Source organism: Bidens hawaiensis, unplaced genomic scaffold, assembly GCF_021521415.1.
Source record: "Bidens hawaiensis isolate Kalapana, Puna unplaced genomic scaffold, B.hawaiensis_p1.1 tig00001511_1, whole genome shotgun sequence".
Classification (NCBI taxonomy): Eukaryota; Viridiplantae; Streptophyta; class Magnoliopsida; order Asterales; family Asteraceae; genus Bidens; species Bidens hawaiensis.
This window is the reverse complement of record NW_027491085.1, coordinates 2580945-2597304: the sequence shown is the minus strand read 5'-3', so window position 1 is coordinate 2597304 and position 16360 is coordinate 2580945. Positions and strand designations below refer to the sequence as shown.

General features: G+C 33.8%; 1 protein-coding gene across 1 annotated transcript in view; it reads left to right on the top strand.

The window, feature by feature from the left end:
- Positions 1-3189: 3189 nt before the first annotated feature.
- The window catches only part of LOC143582974 (homeobox-leucine zipper protein ATHB-15-like), a 50036-nt gene continuing 36865 nt past the window's right edge, over positions 3190-16360 (top strand). Inside the window, exons 1-17 of the mRNA XM_077065416.1 lie at positions 3190-4139; positions 4888-5047; positions 5321-5421; positions 5518-5608; positions 5730-5825; positions 5914-6027; positions 6105-6188; positions 6269-6421; positions 6634-6702; positions 6997-7305; positions 7390-7575; positions 7719-7799; positions 7984-8118; positions 8232-8554; positions 9357-9453; positions 9528-9677; positions 10055-10284. Coding sequence (XP_076921531.1) covers positions 3928-4139; positions 4888-5047; positions 5321-5421; positions 5518-5608; positions 5730-5825; positions 5914-6027; positions 6105-6188; positions 6269-6421; positions 6634-6702; positions 6997-7305; positions 7390-7575; positions 7719-7799; positions 7984-8118; positions 8232-8554; positions 9357-9453; positions 9528-9677; positions 10055-10201 — 2508 coding nt within the window. The 5' untranslated portion in view covers positions 3190-3927 and the 3' untranslated portion in view covers positions 10202-10284. The remainder of the gene's footprint in view (positions 4140-4887; positions 5048-5320; positions 5422-5517; positions 5609-5729; positions 5826-5913; positions 6028-6104; positions 6189-6268; positions 6422-6633; positions 6703-6996; positions 7306-7389; positions 7576-7718; positions 7800-7983; positions 8119-8231; positions 8555-9356; positions 9454-9527; positions 9678-10054; positions 10285-16360) is intronic.

The window sequence follows — 16360 nt, the reverse complement described above, 5'->3', positions numbered from 1 at the left end:
CCGATGTAAGAAATTGCCGCGTCATGGAAACCGGCGTTCCTCAACCATATCGTAGATTCGCATAACTCTTTAATGCCCTTAGCCACACACACCACCGCCCTGCCTGTCACTTGGGCTGGATAACATAGCCTGGGAATCTCCAAAGTAATCTCTTTCTTAGGATTAACCTCTTTTCTCATTCCACCACCTCCTTGTAAGAGACTCCCGTTCGTTTGAAACCCCCTTGCACTATTATCATAGTTTTTCGTTGGGATATTAGTGTGTCTCTATTGAGGACCACCTCCACCCCTTCCTTACTATACTTTGCAACCGACACCGACACCACCGCCTCTAAGACCATAGTATTCGTCAACTCTTCCGCAAACTTCACCGCATCAACCACTCCCATTCCCCCTTGATCTTTCTTCCTTCCTTGCAACATATGCATCTGACATTTTCCCGGAATGCCGACTTAGTAGCACGATCAGGGATGTTTGAAACATAAAACGAAGTTTCACTCTGATGAGAACCGCCGCCGGCATTCTTATCCCGTCTAACCTCTCTCCACACCCGACCCATCTTAGGGACTCTCCAAGACTGTACTTGGTTTCAGTTTCTGAATTTGATAGTCAAGCTAGTGTTTATTATCCTTTTTTTTTTAAAATAAAATATTTTATTCAACAGCAGCCAGAAGCTAGCAAAAACATATATAGTGCCAAACACACAAGCTAAGCTACATTGACTTTCAATCCTTTCATATTACTAATTTAATTTCGATCTATTTCGTAATTCGTATACAAAGGAAACTCATTACCTTGATCTCCTCTACCAGGCCATCCAACTGAATGACCGGCCGGTCATTACCTCGTTTCGGACTTTCCATAACATATACATCGAAATCAACATTATTTATAATTCTACTTATTATCAAAATAATGTAACCAAACAAAAACATTGAATTAGGGTTGGATGTGACAAATTGTTGGCTATACTTGCCCTGGCCCCTTACCTCCATGATTGAGTTGACTGTATTAAAACATCTCTTTTTTTATTTGTTAAAAGAGACCAAGTGACCCTATCCACGTGTGTGTCACACCACTATGTAATTGATTACCTGTTTCGTATTCTACATATGCATGATACATATATACTTCCACAATCACAAACGATTTAACGTGTACACAACATTATTTATTTCCCACATGATAATCATTTTCCTTTTAATTTTGTTTCACCTGATTTATCTCTTTGTTTAGTCTTAAAACACATTTCTACTATTACTCTTCTCCTAGAGTATAAACGTAAAGTCATTGGCCTTTGTGTACGAGTTTCACTCTGTTTATTAGAAATGTTGTTTGAAGTATAAAGTTTCGTCAGTATATTGTATGTCAACTTAAAGAGATGAAATTTCTCATTTCGTAATAATAACAAGACAACATAAATATAAAAGGCAACAAGTTTCATCAATTCATTATATTCTTTTGACTTAAGAACACATTACACACATCACCTTAAAATCCACATAATACCCATTTTGTAGGACTTGCACCCGTACCAGTTCAGTAAGGATAACTACTGATGTCACTAAACCAAAAAACCATCGAGATACAAACTCACTTTGTTAAATCATATAAACAAGATCGTCATATAATTAATAATCTTCACATTATATATTGGTCTGAAAAATTTTCACTTGTCACATCTTATCCCAAAAACGTAGATGCTAATAATCAAGACACAAATAAAATGACCAGTTTTAACCAAATAAAATAAAACATATGAAACCGCAACAAACCATACTACAACTCTAATCAAAGACATTGGCAACCATCCTCAATACATATTTTGTGGGTTGGTGGAGAAAGTAGAAGATAGTTATTTACTTATTTTTTAAACAGATAAAATACTTAAATAATTAGGAAAAGTTTTTGAAAATTTAAACTGAATAAAATATTTATAAAGGACAGATAAAAAGGTTGCAAAAATATAAAACACAAGAAGAATCAAGGCCGCATGCAAAACCATCATCATGATGTCCTCTTTCCTATCTTTCTCCAGTTTTAATGAGCCTCACCCTGATTCTCCCTTTATTCCATAACTACCCCTTCTTTCTCTAATATTTACATCATCTGCCATCCATATTTTATACCTTTTCACTACCTAAATGGCATGTATGTAATTCAGTAAGAATTCAAGGGATATAGACAGTGGGCATGCAAGGTATGGCCAAGAACTAAAGGCCCATAAAGATTCAAATATATATTCTTGAAATCAAGATTGATACAGTAGTAACTGTTTTGAGCCTTTGACATTGATGGAAAACAGCTAAAGCAAACAAACCAGCAAATGAGGTAACAACAAATCCAAACAGTCTAGTTAGTGAGATCTTTTTTTGTTATTTAATATTAAAAAATGGAGGGAACATTTATGATTTAATAATTGTAAAGGTTTACGTCTCACTTAAAATTCCTTTGAAATAAACTCGTCTGGAATTGACTTGATTGTAAACTAGCCGAGTCCGAGCCAATGTTACTTAGCTTGTGGCTTGCTTGTTATGTAGCTTGTTGGTTTGCTCGTTTGACTCGTTTACACCAAAACCTAGCATACTATATTTTTAAGCCACAATTTCTAAAAATAGTAACATGCCATTTTTTTAATAAAAAATATATATTTTGAAGATGATTTAGTATTGAAAACTAGAAAATAAAAAAACACATTTAATCCCTACAAACCAAATTTTGTTAATATACTTATGATTAAATAAAAACAACTCTTAATGCAATAAGCTTACAAATAAATAATTATAGTAACTTTTATTGTTTTCCAGTTTTTGAACTAATAGTTATTATTATTACCCTACAATTATTTAGTCTAATTACTCTAATTCTAAATAATAACATAATAACAGTTACTCTAGATTTTTATACTTTTAGTGATTAATTTCATTTATACCGAATCTCACCCAGTAAATTATAACATATTTTTTTAGACATAAATTTTTGACATTTTTATTGAAAAAAATAAATAAATCATTTCATGAGTTAGTGTTATTAAAAGTAGAAATAATACTAATAATAATAAAAAATACTCTCTACTCATTTCCTCTTTTTAGAACCCTACTCATTTTCTTCCTTTTAGAACCCTAGAACTTACCTTTCATAGAATCTATTAACTCACACATCATGTTTCATACAAAAACAAAATCCAGCTACCAACATAAATATTCAAGAATTCAATTCAGTTCAGAGGTTTGGGCTGCTAAATTGAGATGCAGATCTTTGTGTTTTCAGTTTTCTCTTTAGGGTTTGAAATCATTAGTGTCAAAAGCTCAGAAAAGGGTGTGATTTGCAAGAAAAAAAAGAAGGGTTTGGTGAAATACTAGTTCTTGATCTTGTCCACATGCCAACAAAGTAGTTACTTCAAGTTATTATTTTTAGTGTTAATTTTTAAGTGGGTTATGAGTTAATTAGCTCTTTTGAGGTGTTTTAGTGATAAAATAGATTAAAAAGTGAAAAAAGATTGTGTTTTAAGTTTTTTCTTTAGGGTTTGAAATCATCTAAATCCAAAGCTCAGTTAAGGGTTGGTGAAATCTATGTTCTTGATCTGGTAAGCATGCCAACAAAATAGTTAAAGTTAGTATTTTTAGTGTTATTTTAAGTGAGAATTGTGTTTTTAATTAGTGGGATTTAAGTTAATTAGCTGTTTTGGGGGATTTTAGTGATTAAAGATTGAGTTTTTATTTGTTTCTGGGTGTGAAATACTTGATCTTGATCTTGCAAACAGCCAACAAGATGGTTTCAAGTTGTTATTTTTAGTATTAGTTTAAGTGGGAAAGTGTTTTAATTAGTGGGTTGAGTGTTAATCAGCTGTATTTAGGTGTGTTACTGAAAAAAGTGATAAAAAAATTGCGATTTTTTCGGTTATTTTAAAGGGGATTCATTGTAAGTGATGATGTCAATGTCCTGCAAGGATGGTAAAGGGGTGATGATGGATAATGGGAAATATGTTAGATACACACCTGAGCAGGTTGAAGCACTTGAAAGACTTTATCATGAATGCCCGAAACCGAGTTCGCTTCGGCGTCAGCAGCTCATTCGTGAATGCCCGATTCTGTCTAACATTGAGCCCAAACAGATTAAAGTTTGGTTCCAGAACCGAAGGTACGCATTTGAAACCAATAAAATTATACATTAATTGTGATATGTGCTGTCTTGTTAGTTCTTTTTAGTGAGAATTATGTTCCTGCTGTGGTTTAGATTGATTCTTTTCATGGTTTTTTATTGGTTCAATATTTGGTTCCTTTCATTTTTTGTGATGTAGTCGCTTGTTATTCAATATTTGTTTCTTTTCATTGTCCTGTAACCGAAAAGATATACAAAAATCGTATTTTTTAAGATGTGTTGTAGGTTTCTATTTGTTTTGGCTTGTTATTCAATCATTGTTCCTTTTCAATATTCCATATTCGTGAAGAACAAAAAGAAATCGTATACTTGTGTATGTGATGCAAGTGAACGTGTTCGGAAAAGCTGTCGTAAAGTTTCGTTTTTATTTCCGTCGTCAATACTATCTATTATTTCTTGAATTTTTCATTGTGATGTTTGATATAAGTTCCGGGTTTTGAATTTCGATTAGTGTTCGTCATAGTTGCTTTTCCTTTACAAGTAATTACAAAGATGTTAAAAATATTGTTTTTCTATGGTAATTTTGTTGTAGCCTGTAAATGATGTTACGCCGTTACATGTCATCAATGTCATTCTTTATTTGTTCACCTTTTCTTTTATTGTTTTGTAACACAAAATATTAAAAATACCGCCCCTTTTAAATGTTTGTTGTAATCCATAAAAGGTGTTACGGGTTTACATTTTCGCCTTTTGTTACTTAAATGTTTTGGTTATTTTCCATATTTAGATGTAGAGAAAAACAGAGGAAAGAATCTTCACGCCTTCAAGCTGTGAACCGTAAGCTGTCAGCCATGAACAAACTTTTAATGGAAGAAAATGACAGATTACAGAAACAAGTGTCACATCTTGTGTATGAAAATGGCTACTTTCGACGGCATACTCAAAATGTGAGTTTTTTTATATTGTTATTATTATCATTATCTTGTGATTGTGTTTTAGTGCTTCGGTAACCTGATTAATTGTTCAATTTAATAGTTTTATCTACTAACCACTTAAATTTCCAAAATTGCTCAACATTTAAAAGTGATTATCACACCTTACTTTAATTAGATTTGTAACATGCAAATAAAATCTCTCATACCTACCTTTGTTTGCAACCTATTAAATATTTATATTTTATTTTATTTGTGAATAACTTGTTGGGATTTTTCATATTACAGAATGCACTTTCTACTAAAGACGCTAGCTGTGAATCGGCTGTGACCAATGGTCAACACCGATTGACAAGTCAACTCCCGCCACGGGATGCTAGTCCTGCAGGGTAAGTCAAAGATTGACTCATGCTCTAATACTGTTTTAACAATCAACATCAATTTTATCGTTATTTTATTTAACTTTTTATAATAATGTTATGCAGACTTTTGTCCATTGCAGAAGAAACTTTAGCAGAGTTTCTTTCAAAGGCAACTGGAACCGCTATTGAGTGGGTCCAAATGCCCGGAATGAAGGTAATCATAATCTCATTATATGCTTAATAGGTGCTGATGTGGCACCCAGAAGTCAATGTGAAATTAATTTGCTTAATACTATTTTTCAAATTGACATTTTGTTGACTATGTTTACTTCCAGCCTGGTCCGGATTCCATTGGAATCGTTGCTATATCTCATGGTTGTACTGGAGTGGCAGCACGAGCATGCGGTTTGGTTGCTCTCGAGCCTACACGGGTTAGTAATATCGTCTCCTACTTTCACTTAGTTTACGGTTCTAGAGTCAAAGAAGTGGCAATCTTTGACTTTGACTTTTGTGTCTTAGGTTGTGGAAATCCTCAAGGATCGCCCCTCGTGGTTTCGTGATTGTCGATCTGTTGATATCATCAACGTGCTACCTACTGCCAATGGTGGAACCATTGAGATCCTATACATGCAGGTAACCTTTTATAGCTTTAGGAACATGCCTGTTTTTACGTTCTCTTGATCTAACACGTTCTATTATTACCTTTCTAGCTTTACACCCCTACAACTTTGGCTCCTGCTCGTGACTTATTGTTGTTACGTTATACTTCTGTTACAGAAGATGGCAGTTTAGTGGTACGTTTTTTATTCTTTTTAAAAAGTTCTCATTTTTTCGTTAATATACGTGATTATTTAATTTCTTGTTATGTGTTTAGGTTTGTGAAAGATCACTAACCAACACCCAAAATGGTCCGAGCATGCCACAAGTTCCAAACTTTGTACGGGCTGAAATGCTGCCTAGCGGCTACTTAATTAGACCTTGTGAAGGTGGTTCTATTATTCATATTGTCGATCATATGAATCTAGAGGTAATTTGTGTTTATTATTATTGAAATTTGGTAAATTTGGTCAAACGAGTAAAACGATTTGAAAATGAGACAAAGTACATACAAGTGTCTACATTTTCCCAAATTTTTAATAAAAAAATAGATCATTTTGACCCGTTATCTAATTTTTGATGCATCTATATGCATACATTTTCTTTACGCTATTATTTTTAAATACTTGTTTTATTATTTAGGTGTGGAGTGTGCCAGAAGTCTTGCGCCCATTATACGAATCATCGACCATGCTTGCTCAAAAAACGACAATGACGGTAGTTAACAGTTTATTACATTTTTTTTGTAATGCTCCATTGTGGTGTTCGATATCTAATGCAACTCGAAAAATCTGAAATTAGAACTAATTTGAATTTTGAATTCTAATAATAGAAATCATATCATGTTGAAACCGAAAAGTTTCGTTGATGTATTTAATTTGTCTGTATTTGAATCTTGAAATCGACTACAAAGATTTCTAGTGTTTATAAGCACATGTATATTTACTATAACTCTTTTTTAGGATTTCATATAGAATTAAATACTTTTGAATTAATATTTTGTACTTTAACCTGTTACGCCAGCTAAGGCAAATTGCACTTGAAGTTTCACAATCAGGTGCTCCAAACAGTTGGGGCCGAAGACCTGCAGCATTAAGGGCACTTAGCCAGAGGTTAAGCAGGGGTTTTAACGAGGCTCTAAACGGGTTTAATGATGAGGGATGGTCATTAATGGCTAATGATGGCGTTGATGATGTCACCATTCTTGTTAACTCTTCACCCGAGAAGCTTATGGGATTGAATTTACCTATTGCAAACGGGTACCCGTCAGTTAGTAATGCTGTTTTGTGCGCGAAAGCGTCAATGCTTTTACAGGTTAGATAAAATGGGTTTTTTTTAATGAATAATGCTATTAGGTAACTGATATGTTTTTTTGTGTGTGTTTTCTGTTATTTCTAGAATGTTCCACCGGCCATCCTACTTCGGTTTTTGAGGGAACACCGTTCAGAATGGGCCGATAATAATATAGATGCTTACTCGGCTGCTGCTATTAAACTCGGTCCATGTAGCCTAGCAGGGGCCCGAATTAGTAGTTTTGGTGGTCAAGTGATTCTTCCCCTGGCCCACATGATTGAGCATGAAGAGGCAAGTTGATATATACGTTCATTCAAGATTATTTCCCACATTTCCATTTTCTATATACTTTATTGTTATACTGATTAAAAACCTTATGATTGGTTTTAAATAATAGTGTTTGTTTAATTATGATTCTTTTTTTTGTTGTTTAGTTGTTGGAGGTTATTAAGATGGAGGGTGTGGGGCATAGTCCCGAAGAATCCTTAATACCAAGAGATATGTTTCTCCTCCAAGTACGTTTTCTTTCACAGTTTTATACTTCTATTTCTATAAAAATATAAAATATAAATAATAATGAATATAAAAATAGCAATGAATTTTCAACAATCTTCCATCAAGGTCACTAACATTTTTGTATTAATCAGTTATTAAATAAATTGACCGTAACGCCCTTGAAATCACGATATTTGTTAATAGCTATGCAATGGAATGGATGAGAATGCTGTTGGCATGTGTGCTGAGCTCATATTTGCTCCCATTGATGCTTCTTTTGCTGACGATGCGCCTCTTTTGCCCTCCGGTTTTCGTATCATTCCTCTTGATCCAATTAAGGTTAGTATTTAGTAATTTATACATTATATATGATTACAAAAATGAGATGTAACATAACCCAAATGTCACTTTCATGCCACCCCGTTAATTTTTTATTTATTATAAAAACGCAGGACGGTTCAAGTCCCAATCGCACTCTAGATCTTGCATCTGCTCTTGAAATTGGTGGGTCCGGGACAAAAGCTTCAAGTAACCATAATGTTACTAGTGGCGCTGCAAGGTCTGTGATGACGATTGCATTTGAATTTGCATGTGAGAGTCACATGCAAGAAGCGGTTGCAGCTATAGCCCGTCAATATGTGCGGTCCATCATATCTTCGGTTCAAAGGGTTGCGTCGGCTTTATCTCCTAACATGAACCCTAATGGTGCCCTTCATGCACCATTAGGTACCCCCGAAGCTCATATTTTAGCTCGATGGATTTCCCGTAGCTACAGGTAAGAAAATCACGTTTTACTGGGGGGATGTAAATGAGCCGAGCTGAGTGTGTAGTTTTTTTAAGCTCGAGCTTGCTTGTTTGTTTTTTTGTTAATTAGTTTTTATAAATTTATATATTAATTATACTTTATATCGATAACATAATATATATTATTGAGCTATATTTGTCATAATTTTATGCGTACTAATCGTTATTATATAGTATGCATGTGATATATTAAATGAGCATTATATAAATAGGTGGCTCATATAGTCTTTCAAAAGTTCAAGCTTGGCTCGTGGGTATTTTTTCAAGCTCGTGTGTTGCTCGGACTTGGCTCGTTTATTATTTTGTTATTTAAAATGTGCATTTAGTTATATATATATATATTGTTTTTTATTTATTTTTATCATAATTTTATATATACTAATAGTTATCATATAATTAATTAAATACATATTTGGTATGTTAAATAAAAATTATATAAATATTAGGCTTGTTTAGGCTTGCGAGCCAGTTGGAGCTTGATAATTGAAGCTTAGGCTTGGGCTCGTTTATTGAACAAGCTTATTTTTAGGCGCGTGCTTGTTTAAGCTCGACTCGATTTGTGCCTTTAATGAAACCGATCTTGAGTAGCTCATGAGTAGCTTGGCTCATTTAACCAAAACATGAAAGTTCATTTTCATTACATTTTGGTGCAATAAATCCATTGCGGTTAGAATCATGGAAATAACTGTTTTCCCTTACACACTTGTGGAATTTTTTTAATTTTTTTGTAAGATGTTGGTTTTTCATTATTACGTTTTTCGATCTTGCTTTAGTTGTTACTTGGGTGTGGAGCTGCTTAAGTCCGGAAGCGAAAACGTTTTGAAATCACTTTGGAACCATTCAGATGCAATCATGTGTTGCTCCCCTAAGGTAAGCTTTATATACAAACCTGTTGATTTTTTAAATATTTTTTATATCCTATGCTCATAAAAACTTTTGCGCAGTCATTGCCGGTGTTCACATTTGCTAATCAGGCGGGGCTAGATATGCTCGAGACAACATTGGTTGCACTTCAAGACATAAGTTTGGAGAAAGTTCTCGATGAGCATGGGCGAAAAGGTCTTTTCACAGAATTTGCACAAATAATGCAACAGGTTTGCCAATCGTTTTTCCTGAGCTAGTTATTTATATTTTCTTATGACTCTTAGAACTAGAGTTGGGTTATGGTTAAAAAATGGTAAACTTTTGGTACGGTTGAAACGCGTCAACCCAACGACCCGTAACACTGTTTAAATTTCAACTTTATATTATATCCACTTTACCTGTTAAGAGATAATAGATAACATAACCCAAACTAAATTAGCACCTATTTTTATTAATTATATAAAAGATAATTACAAAATACTGCTAAGATAATAATCTAATTCTTTGAGTAAACTGATTCATTATTTTATATGTAAGAATATGTTTCGGGGGATTTTTAACCCGTTTCACTCTTTTAACCTTTTTCTCCTTTATCATTTGGTTGTAGGGTTTCGCGTGTCTTCAAGGAGGAGTGTGTCAATCTAGCATGGGTCGACCCGTTTCCTATGAGAGAGCGGTGGCATGGAAAGTACTGAACGATGAAGAAAACCCGCACTGTATTTGCTTTATGTTCATCAACTGGTCGTTTGTTTAATGGATAATAGTATGTACTTTTAATTTATGGATTCCACACTATGTGTGGATGGATTTGATCTTGTGGTTTGATTAAATGTTTTGGTAGACCTCTATTTAAGTCTTATCGTATCACGTATGTACGTCGTTACGCTGGATGTTGTGTGGTGCCTGTGCTATACTGCCATTTATGTATTATTTTGAGACATCTTATATGTAGTTTGGGTTAGATGTCCTTTTTATGTTTTATTATTTTGTGTGTTTCTAGCCTAAAAGATTGTGACACGGTTTGAGACCGGACAGGTTCTAAGTTGGCCCTAGTTTGAAGTTGGTTTAATCGATCGTCTAATTTCGTTGTATATGTTCATACTTCCCTAATTTTTAACGTCTTTTTTTCACGCATCGTAATGAACCCAAACATCGGGGCATCTTGTTTCGATCACCATAACAACGTCATCATTAGTTGCCATTTGTTGTCGGTTTAAGGTTAATTGTGGTTTGGAGTGTGTTTTATAGTTTTGGAAGTGGTTTAACAAGTACACAAACAAACCTTGCTATTTATAGTAAAAAAATAACCTATTTATAGTTAGAAAACCGGTTCCAACGGTCAAAAACGGCTATATAGCCGTTGGAACCGGTTCCTAACGGCTATAATATTTGAATTTCAAAAAAAACCGGCGGAACCGGTTTTTACGTAAAAACCGGTCCCGGTTCATACCATACCCGGTTCCTAAAAGTTAGCATATCTGGGCATCGGTTCGGGTCGGGAACCGAACCGGTTCTTGACTGGAACCGGTGCCATTTACAACCCGGTGTGAAAAAACCGGTTCCGAACCGGTTCGAGTTTTTAACAATACCCGATTTGTGCACGTCTACATGGTAGCAAGTAGTAACAATAATAAATACGACATTATAGGTTTGTGTAATTATAACTTTGATAAAATTTATAAAAAGGAAAAAATTGTCACACCTGCCCGGGAGGTGGGATGTATAGGTTTGATATAAGATGGTAGTAGCGGAAATATCAATAATAAATGGAAAGTTAGCAAATTATTTATTACAGAGTTATTTAATGTTTTTTGAGTATCTTACTTTTTTATGTTATTTTATGGTTCTTTGTCTGGGAAATACGACTAGGTTTGTGAGTAGTTTTTCATGCGTGGGTTTTCACCTGGTTTATTATAATAATTAATTTATTTGTATCACATGAATTTTTTATTATCATAATATTGCATATATATTTATATAATATTTTTCATTGTATTAATATATTAATATGTAAAATAATGATAGAAATTAAGTTTGTAATTTGTTTAGGTTAGTGAGCCTACTTAGGCTCGAGCTTTGTTTAAGGCTTGAGCCTACTTGTAATTTGTTTATTAAACAAGTTTATTTTAAGACTTGAGTAGCTTACGAATAGCAATGGTTGTAAAAATCCGGACTAGGCGCTTATTAATCCCAGATTCCTAGTTAATCATGATTAATCGGTAGTCCTCACCCCACTGCCCGATTAGCGACTAACGATTACCATAGTTGATCTTTTATCCAAATATATTTAAGATGTTAAATAAAAATGATACAAATTAGGTTTGTAACTTGTTTACGTTAGCAAGCCTACTTAGACTTGTTTATTAAAACACGTTTTCTAAGGCACGAGCTTGTTTAAGCTAAACACAAATCAAGCTTTTACTAATTGAGCTTGAGTAGCTTACAAGCGGTTTAATTCGTTTACATCACTAGTTCTGGTAATATTATGGTTTTCCATTGATAGTATATTAATATATACTAGAAAAATGATCAAAATGCAAAAGAAAGAATACTTCTAAAGGTTACATCTTTTTTTTTTTTTGATTGTAGAGTTTGGTTTACAGCAATCCAATAATTCAAACTATAAATTATTAGCTTTGTAGGGGTATGGTATTAAACCCGGTTTTACGACCATAAATTTATTATGTTTGGCTTATTTTATTATATGGACTAATACAATGTTATTGGGCTGAGGGGGTTTTGTGGAGGTAACCCTAACTGGGCTAGGCCCATTAGGATACCATGATGGTGGCCATGAGGCTCTCTATATAAGGAGGTCTCCACCTCCTTGTTAGAGGGTCATGCTCAATAAGAGCCACCACCCTATTTTTGTGTCTGTAAACAAGAGATCCTTAGGATTTCTTAGCAGTCACTCCACACCCCCGAAAAGCCATTGCAGGTCTCAAGCAATCGAAGAAGAAGATCGAGTCGTGGTTCGTTCATCTCGAAATCCGTGGAAACATCGTCATGGATCAGGTCAGATTCATTTCATGCTTCGACAAGCTTCAACTCAAATCATAAACCGGATGATTTTATTAGGTTTTAGTCCAGTTGTTTAAGCTTCGTGTTGTAATTGGGATACCTAAATACCAATATTCTTCTTCATAGAATATCAAAGAAAGCGAAGGAAGCTGGCAAACTTTTGCAAAAGAGAAAGTGAAATTGTACCGGTTTTGACACACTCTTTTGAGTTAGACCAATCAATATGTCATCATCTTTTCATCTTTATTTTCAAGAAAACTCGGCAATCGAACCCTTTGAAAGAAACCAAACCTATTTTGGTGGTGATCACGTCATTCACTTTTGAACGAAATCGATGCATTGTATTGTTCTATCGACATACAAATTTGCTACCTTGACCTTAAGCTTTTTCGACCACTAGCTCATTTTTGATGGGAAGGTTGTATCTATGACAAACATAATAAAACACAATGTTGTACAATACAATTATGCAACCACTTGCCTTATGCTTTTGTATATATGACACAACAATGAATACCATTGATGCAAAGCAGAACCAGGAAAGATAAACGAGAGAATTATTAAAGAATATTTTATTTTTTTGAATAAATAAAAACATTACATGACAAAGTGTTAGAAAGTGTTAATTACGCGCAAACATGCCTAGTTATATCCCATTCGTAGAGTAGGATCAGAAAAATTTAACTGACAAAGTGTCAGATTAATATTGAAGTTAAAGATATAAACAAATCATAAATTCAGGCAATTACTGGTTTACATGTTTAAATTAAAAATGAAACAAAATTGGGGAAAATCTCCGCTTACAAATTGGAAGCCTTAGTTGATGAAACTCGGGTCCTACAACTTGGCCAAACCACCAATAGGTAGCCTAGCTCCACTTTTAGCTCAAGTTATACTCTTTTTATGTTCGTGTAATGTTTCTATATGTCTAGCTTATCCAAATTAAGAATCGGCTAGTATTTGGACAAACTCGGTATCAACAATGTTGTGCAATACAATTCTATAAGGTACAACTAAGAGAGTTCCTAAACAAACTGAAGATTCAAAGTAAATTTAATACTTCACTCAATGGATATGAACTCGAAATAGAAGGAAAATTACGAAAGAAAATGTTTGAATATCGAGTTATATTTGAAATTAGATTAACAAACAAAAGTCTTTAGGCATGATGATCGGGCCAAGATTAGGCTCATCAAACCTTGATATGATCTGCTGGTGGGTCCATAATTCCCACTTAAAAGTTTTTCACAATTTTTGAACTATAAAATATCTCATACAATCATTGAAGTTGTTACCCGTCAAACCTTGCAATGGCTTGCATACATTAGGAGTGTTTAGGTAGATGACTTATTTTGTGAAAGTAATGCGTAGATGGCTAGAAGTTAAGGTTAACTTGATTTTAAATAGGTACGTACCTAGAAGGCAATGTTTTTTAAAGTAAGACGTCAGATGCATGGAACCACCCCTGGGTGTCTATTTTATATCAATGGGTGACAATACCAACGTGGCTACGTACTATCTTATTGGGGGCTTTTATTACCTAGATTGGTCAACATTTGTGAAATCGTTCCATATATATTAAACAATCGCCAAGGAATACAAGTTCAAGAAGATGCAAGAGCCAGCAAGAAAAGATGTTGAGCAAGCTTTCGGTGTTTAAAAGCTAAATGGGGCTAGACGGGCCACTCAGTCTCATAAGCGAGAGAAGATTAAGGACGAGATGTATGGGTACATTATGTTGCACAATTGGATTCTTAAAGATGACGTGAATATGATATCACTGGTGTACATAATTAATGAATCCTCCGACCTGTTCAATTCATGAGGACAATGTCTTTCCGGAATTACACGATTCAAGTTTATATCTAAGACTTGCCTTTGATCTTGTGTGATATTTTGCCAGTTTAAATATCTCACACTTCGACAAACATTAACTAAATTTGATATTTATGTATTTTTATAATGAAAGTTATTGTTTTTTTATTTAATTTGTCTTATGTTTTAATTTAAAATAATTACTTTAGTTAATATAGGTTTTTACTTTTAACATATACTTTTAGTTTCAATTTAAAAATAGAAAAAAAAATCCAGTTTGGGTACATTGATGGCGGTGTATGTTTCATTTTTGATAGTTTGGGTTAGATTTGAATAAAAATGAGTTGAGAGTCATTGTTGGTTGTAATTTGGACACTTTCGAAGTGTTTCGATGTTTTGGTGGGTCATGGGTGCCTCAAATACCCTTTCGACATAATTACACTAAAATCGATAGCTTTTTATGATTTTTATTATATATAAAACATCGTGTAATTAGCAAGTAGGTTTACCGGTTTTAAGTAAGGAAAAGTAATGCAACTAAGAAGTAATGTCGATATTAAAGAAGGCAGCTAAGATGTCAAACGATACACATATATAAACACGTGTGTACGCATGCGTATACATGTGTGATAGTGAGCTTTATATTTTATAATTATATATTTTTATTATATATCAACGTATAACTTTTACCTTCAAAAGAATGCAATGTGACAAACCTACCTTGCTAAGTAAAGTAATAAGCGAATATTATATATATATATATTACTGTTCCCTCTAAATGGGTTAATCTTGACCATCCAAAGTATCCAACTTTTAATCCTAGTCGTCTAAAGCCCTAATTTTCCTTCTAGAAGCAGCAGTTAAAAGAGGTTTTACGCTCTCTCTCCTACCAAGCTACAGTTATCATGTTTCCAACCCACGTCCTACGCCTATCTCTTCTAAGCACCGCCCCCACTATAAACTCCCACCATCACCAAAGCTCTCCCAGCGACTTCATATCAAGCTGTTTGCATTGGTCTGCGGCTTCAATTCGTCCATGACTGATCTGAGTTCAATAAATTTATTGCAATGCATAAGGAGAATATTAGTGAATTGGGAAAGCAACCATGGTATGAAACTTACTTTTTGTTGGTTTTTATTTTGGATTTCACAATTACTTGTACCGTTGTTTCAATAATTTGATTTTCCCCAGTTGAACCTCCGATTCCTTCAATTCTGTCATCATTGGTTGTTTCTCTCAAGGTGCCTCTGTCAGTTTTCTTGGTTATAAGTATTATTATTATTATTATAGCGTCGTCATATGTTATTTTAGATTATTCTGAATGTTTAACGTGATGATAGTTATAAATCTCAAATAATGCAGTCTAATGCTCTCCATCAGTCGCAACAGTTGGTCTGCATGATGGTCTTCATCAATTCTCTCATTTTGATGTAATTTCTTCTCTTTGAATTTATTCATAAGGATATAATTTACTATGCTAATTTGGATAATTTGTTTTTATCTATGTTAGTTAGGCTCTGAGGATATGAAAAATTCTGGAGGGATTGGAAATAATGCTGATGTTGAGGTGCTTTTCCTAATTAACTTATATAAAAAAAAACTTGTTTTATTTATAAAATTTTTTTGTATATGCATACAGAAATGACATTAAACACTATGGAGTACCTTAGGTCCTTAGCCCACCTATGGGCTGCAATTCCAGCCCCGCAAGCAAATGCAAGGAACTCGGAAGCATCGGTGTCCCATCTAGGAGATATCAATATATCATAAAGGGGAACTATCACAAACGGTATCATCTCATAAGTTCGTAAGGGCCTTTTTTCGAATTCCATTAGTCTCTATATGAATCTTTCAAGTTAAACTCGGGACCCTGTTTAGCTAAACAGGTTGTGCTTGGGTCAACCTGATAAGCTCATGGGTTGGCCCATTTAACCCATTCGATTTTTACTTTGTATTTTTAAAATTTGTTATTTTTAACAAATTAAATTGTTATTCTATATCAAATTTTAAAGCTAAAAAGTAAAATTAGTTGATTTAAAATTAAGGTATCGAAATGAACCATGTTGTTATAGTTTT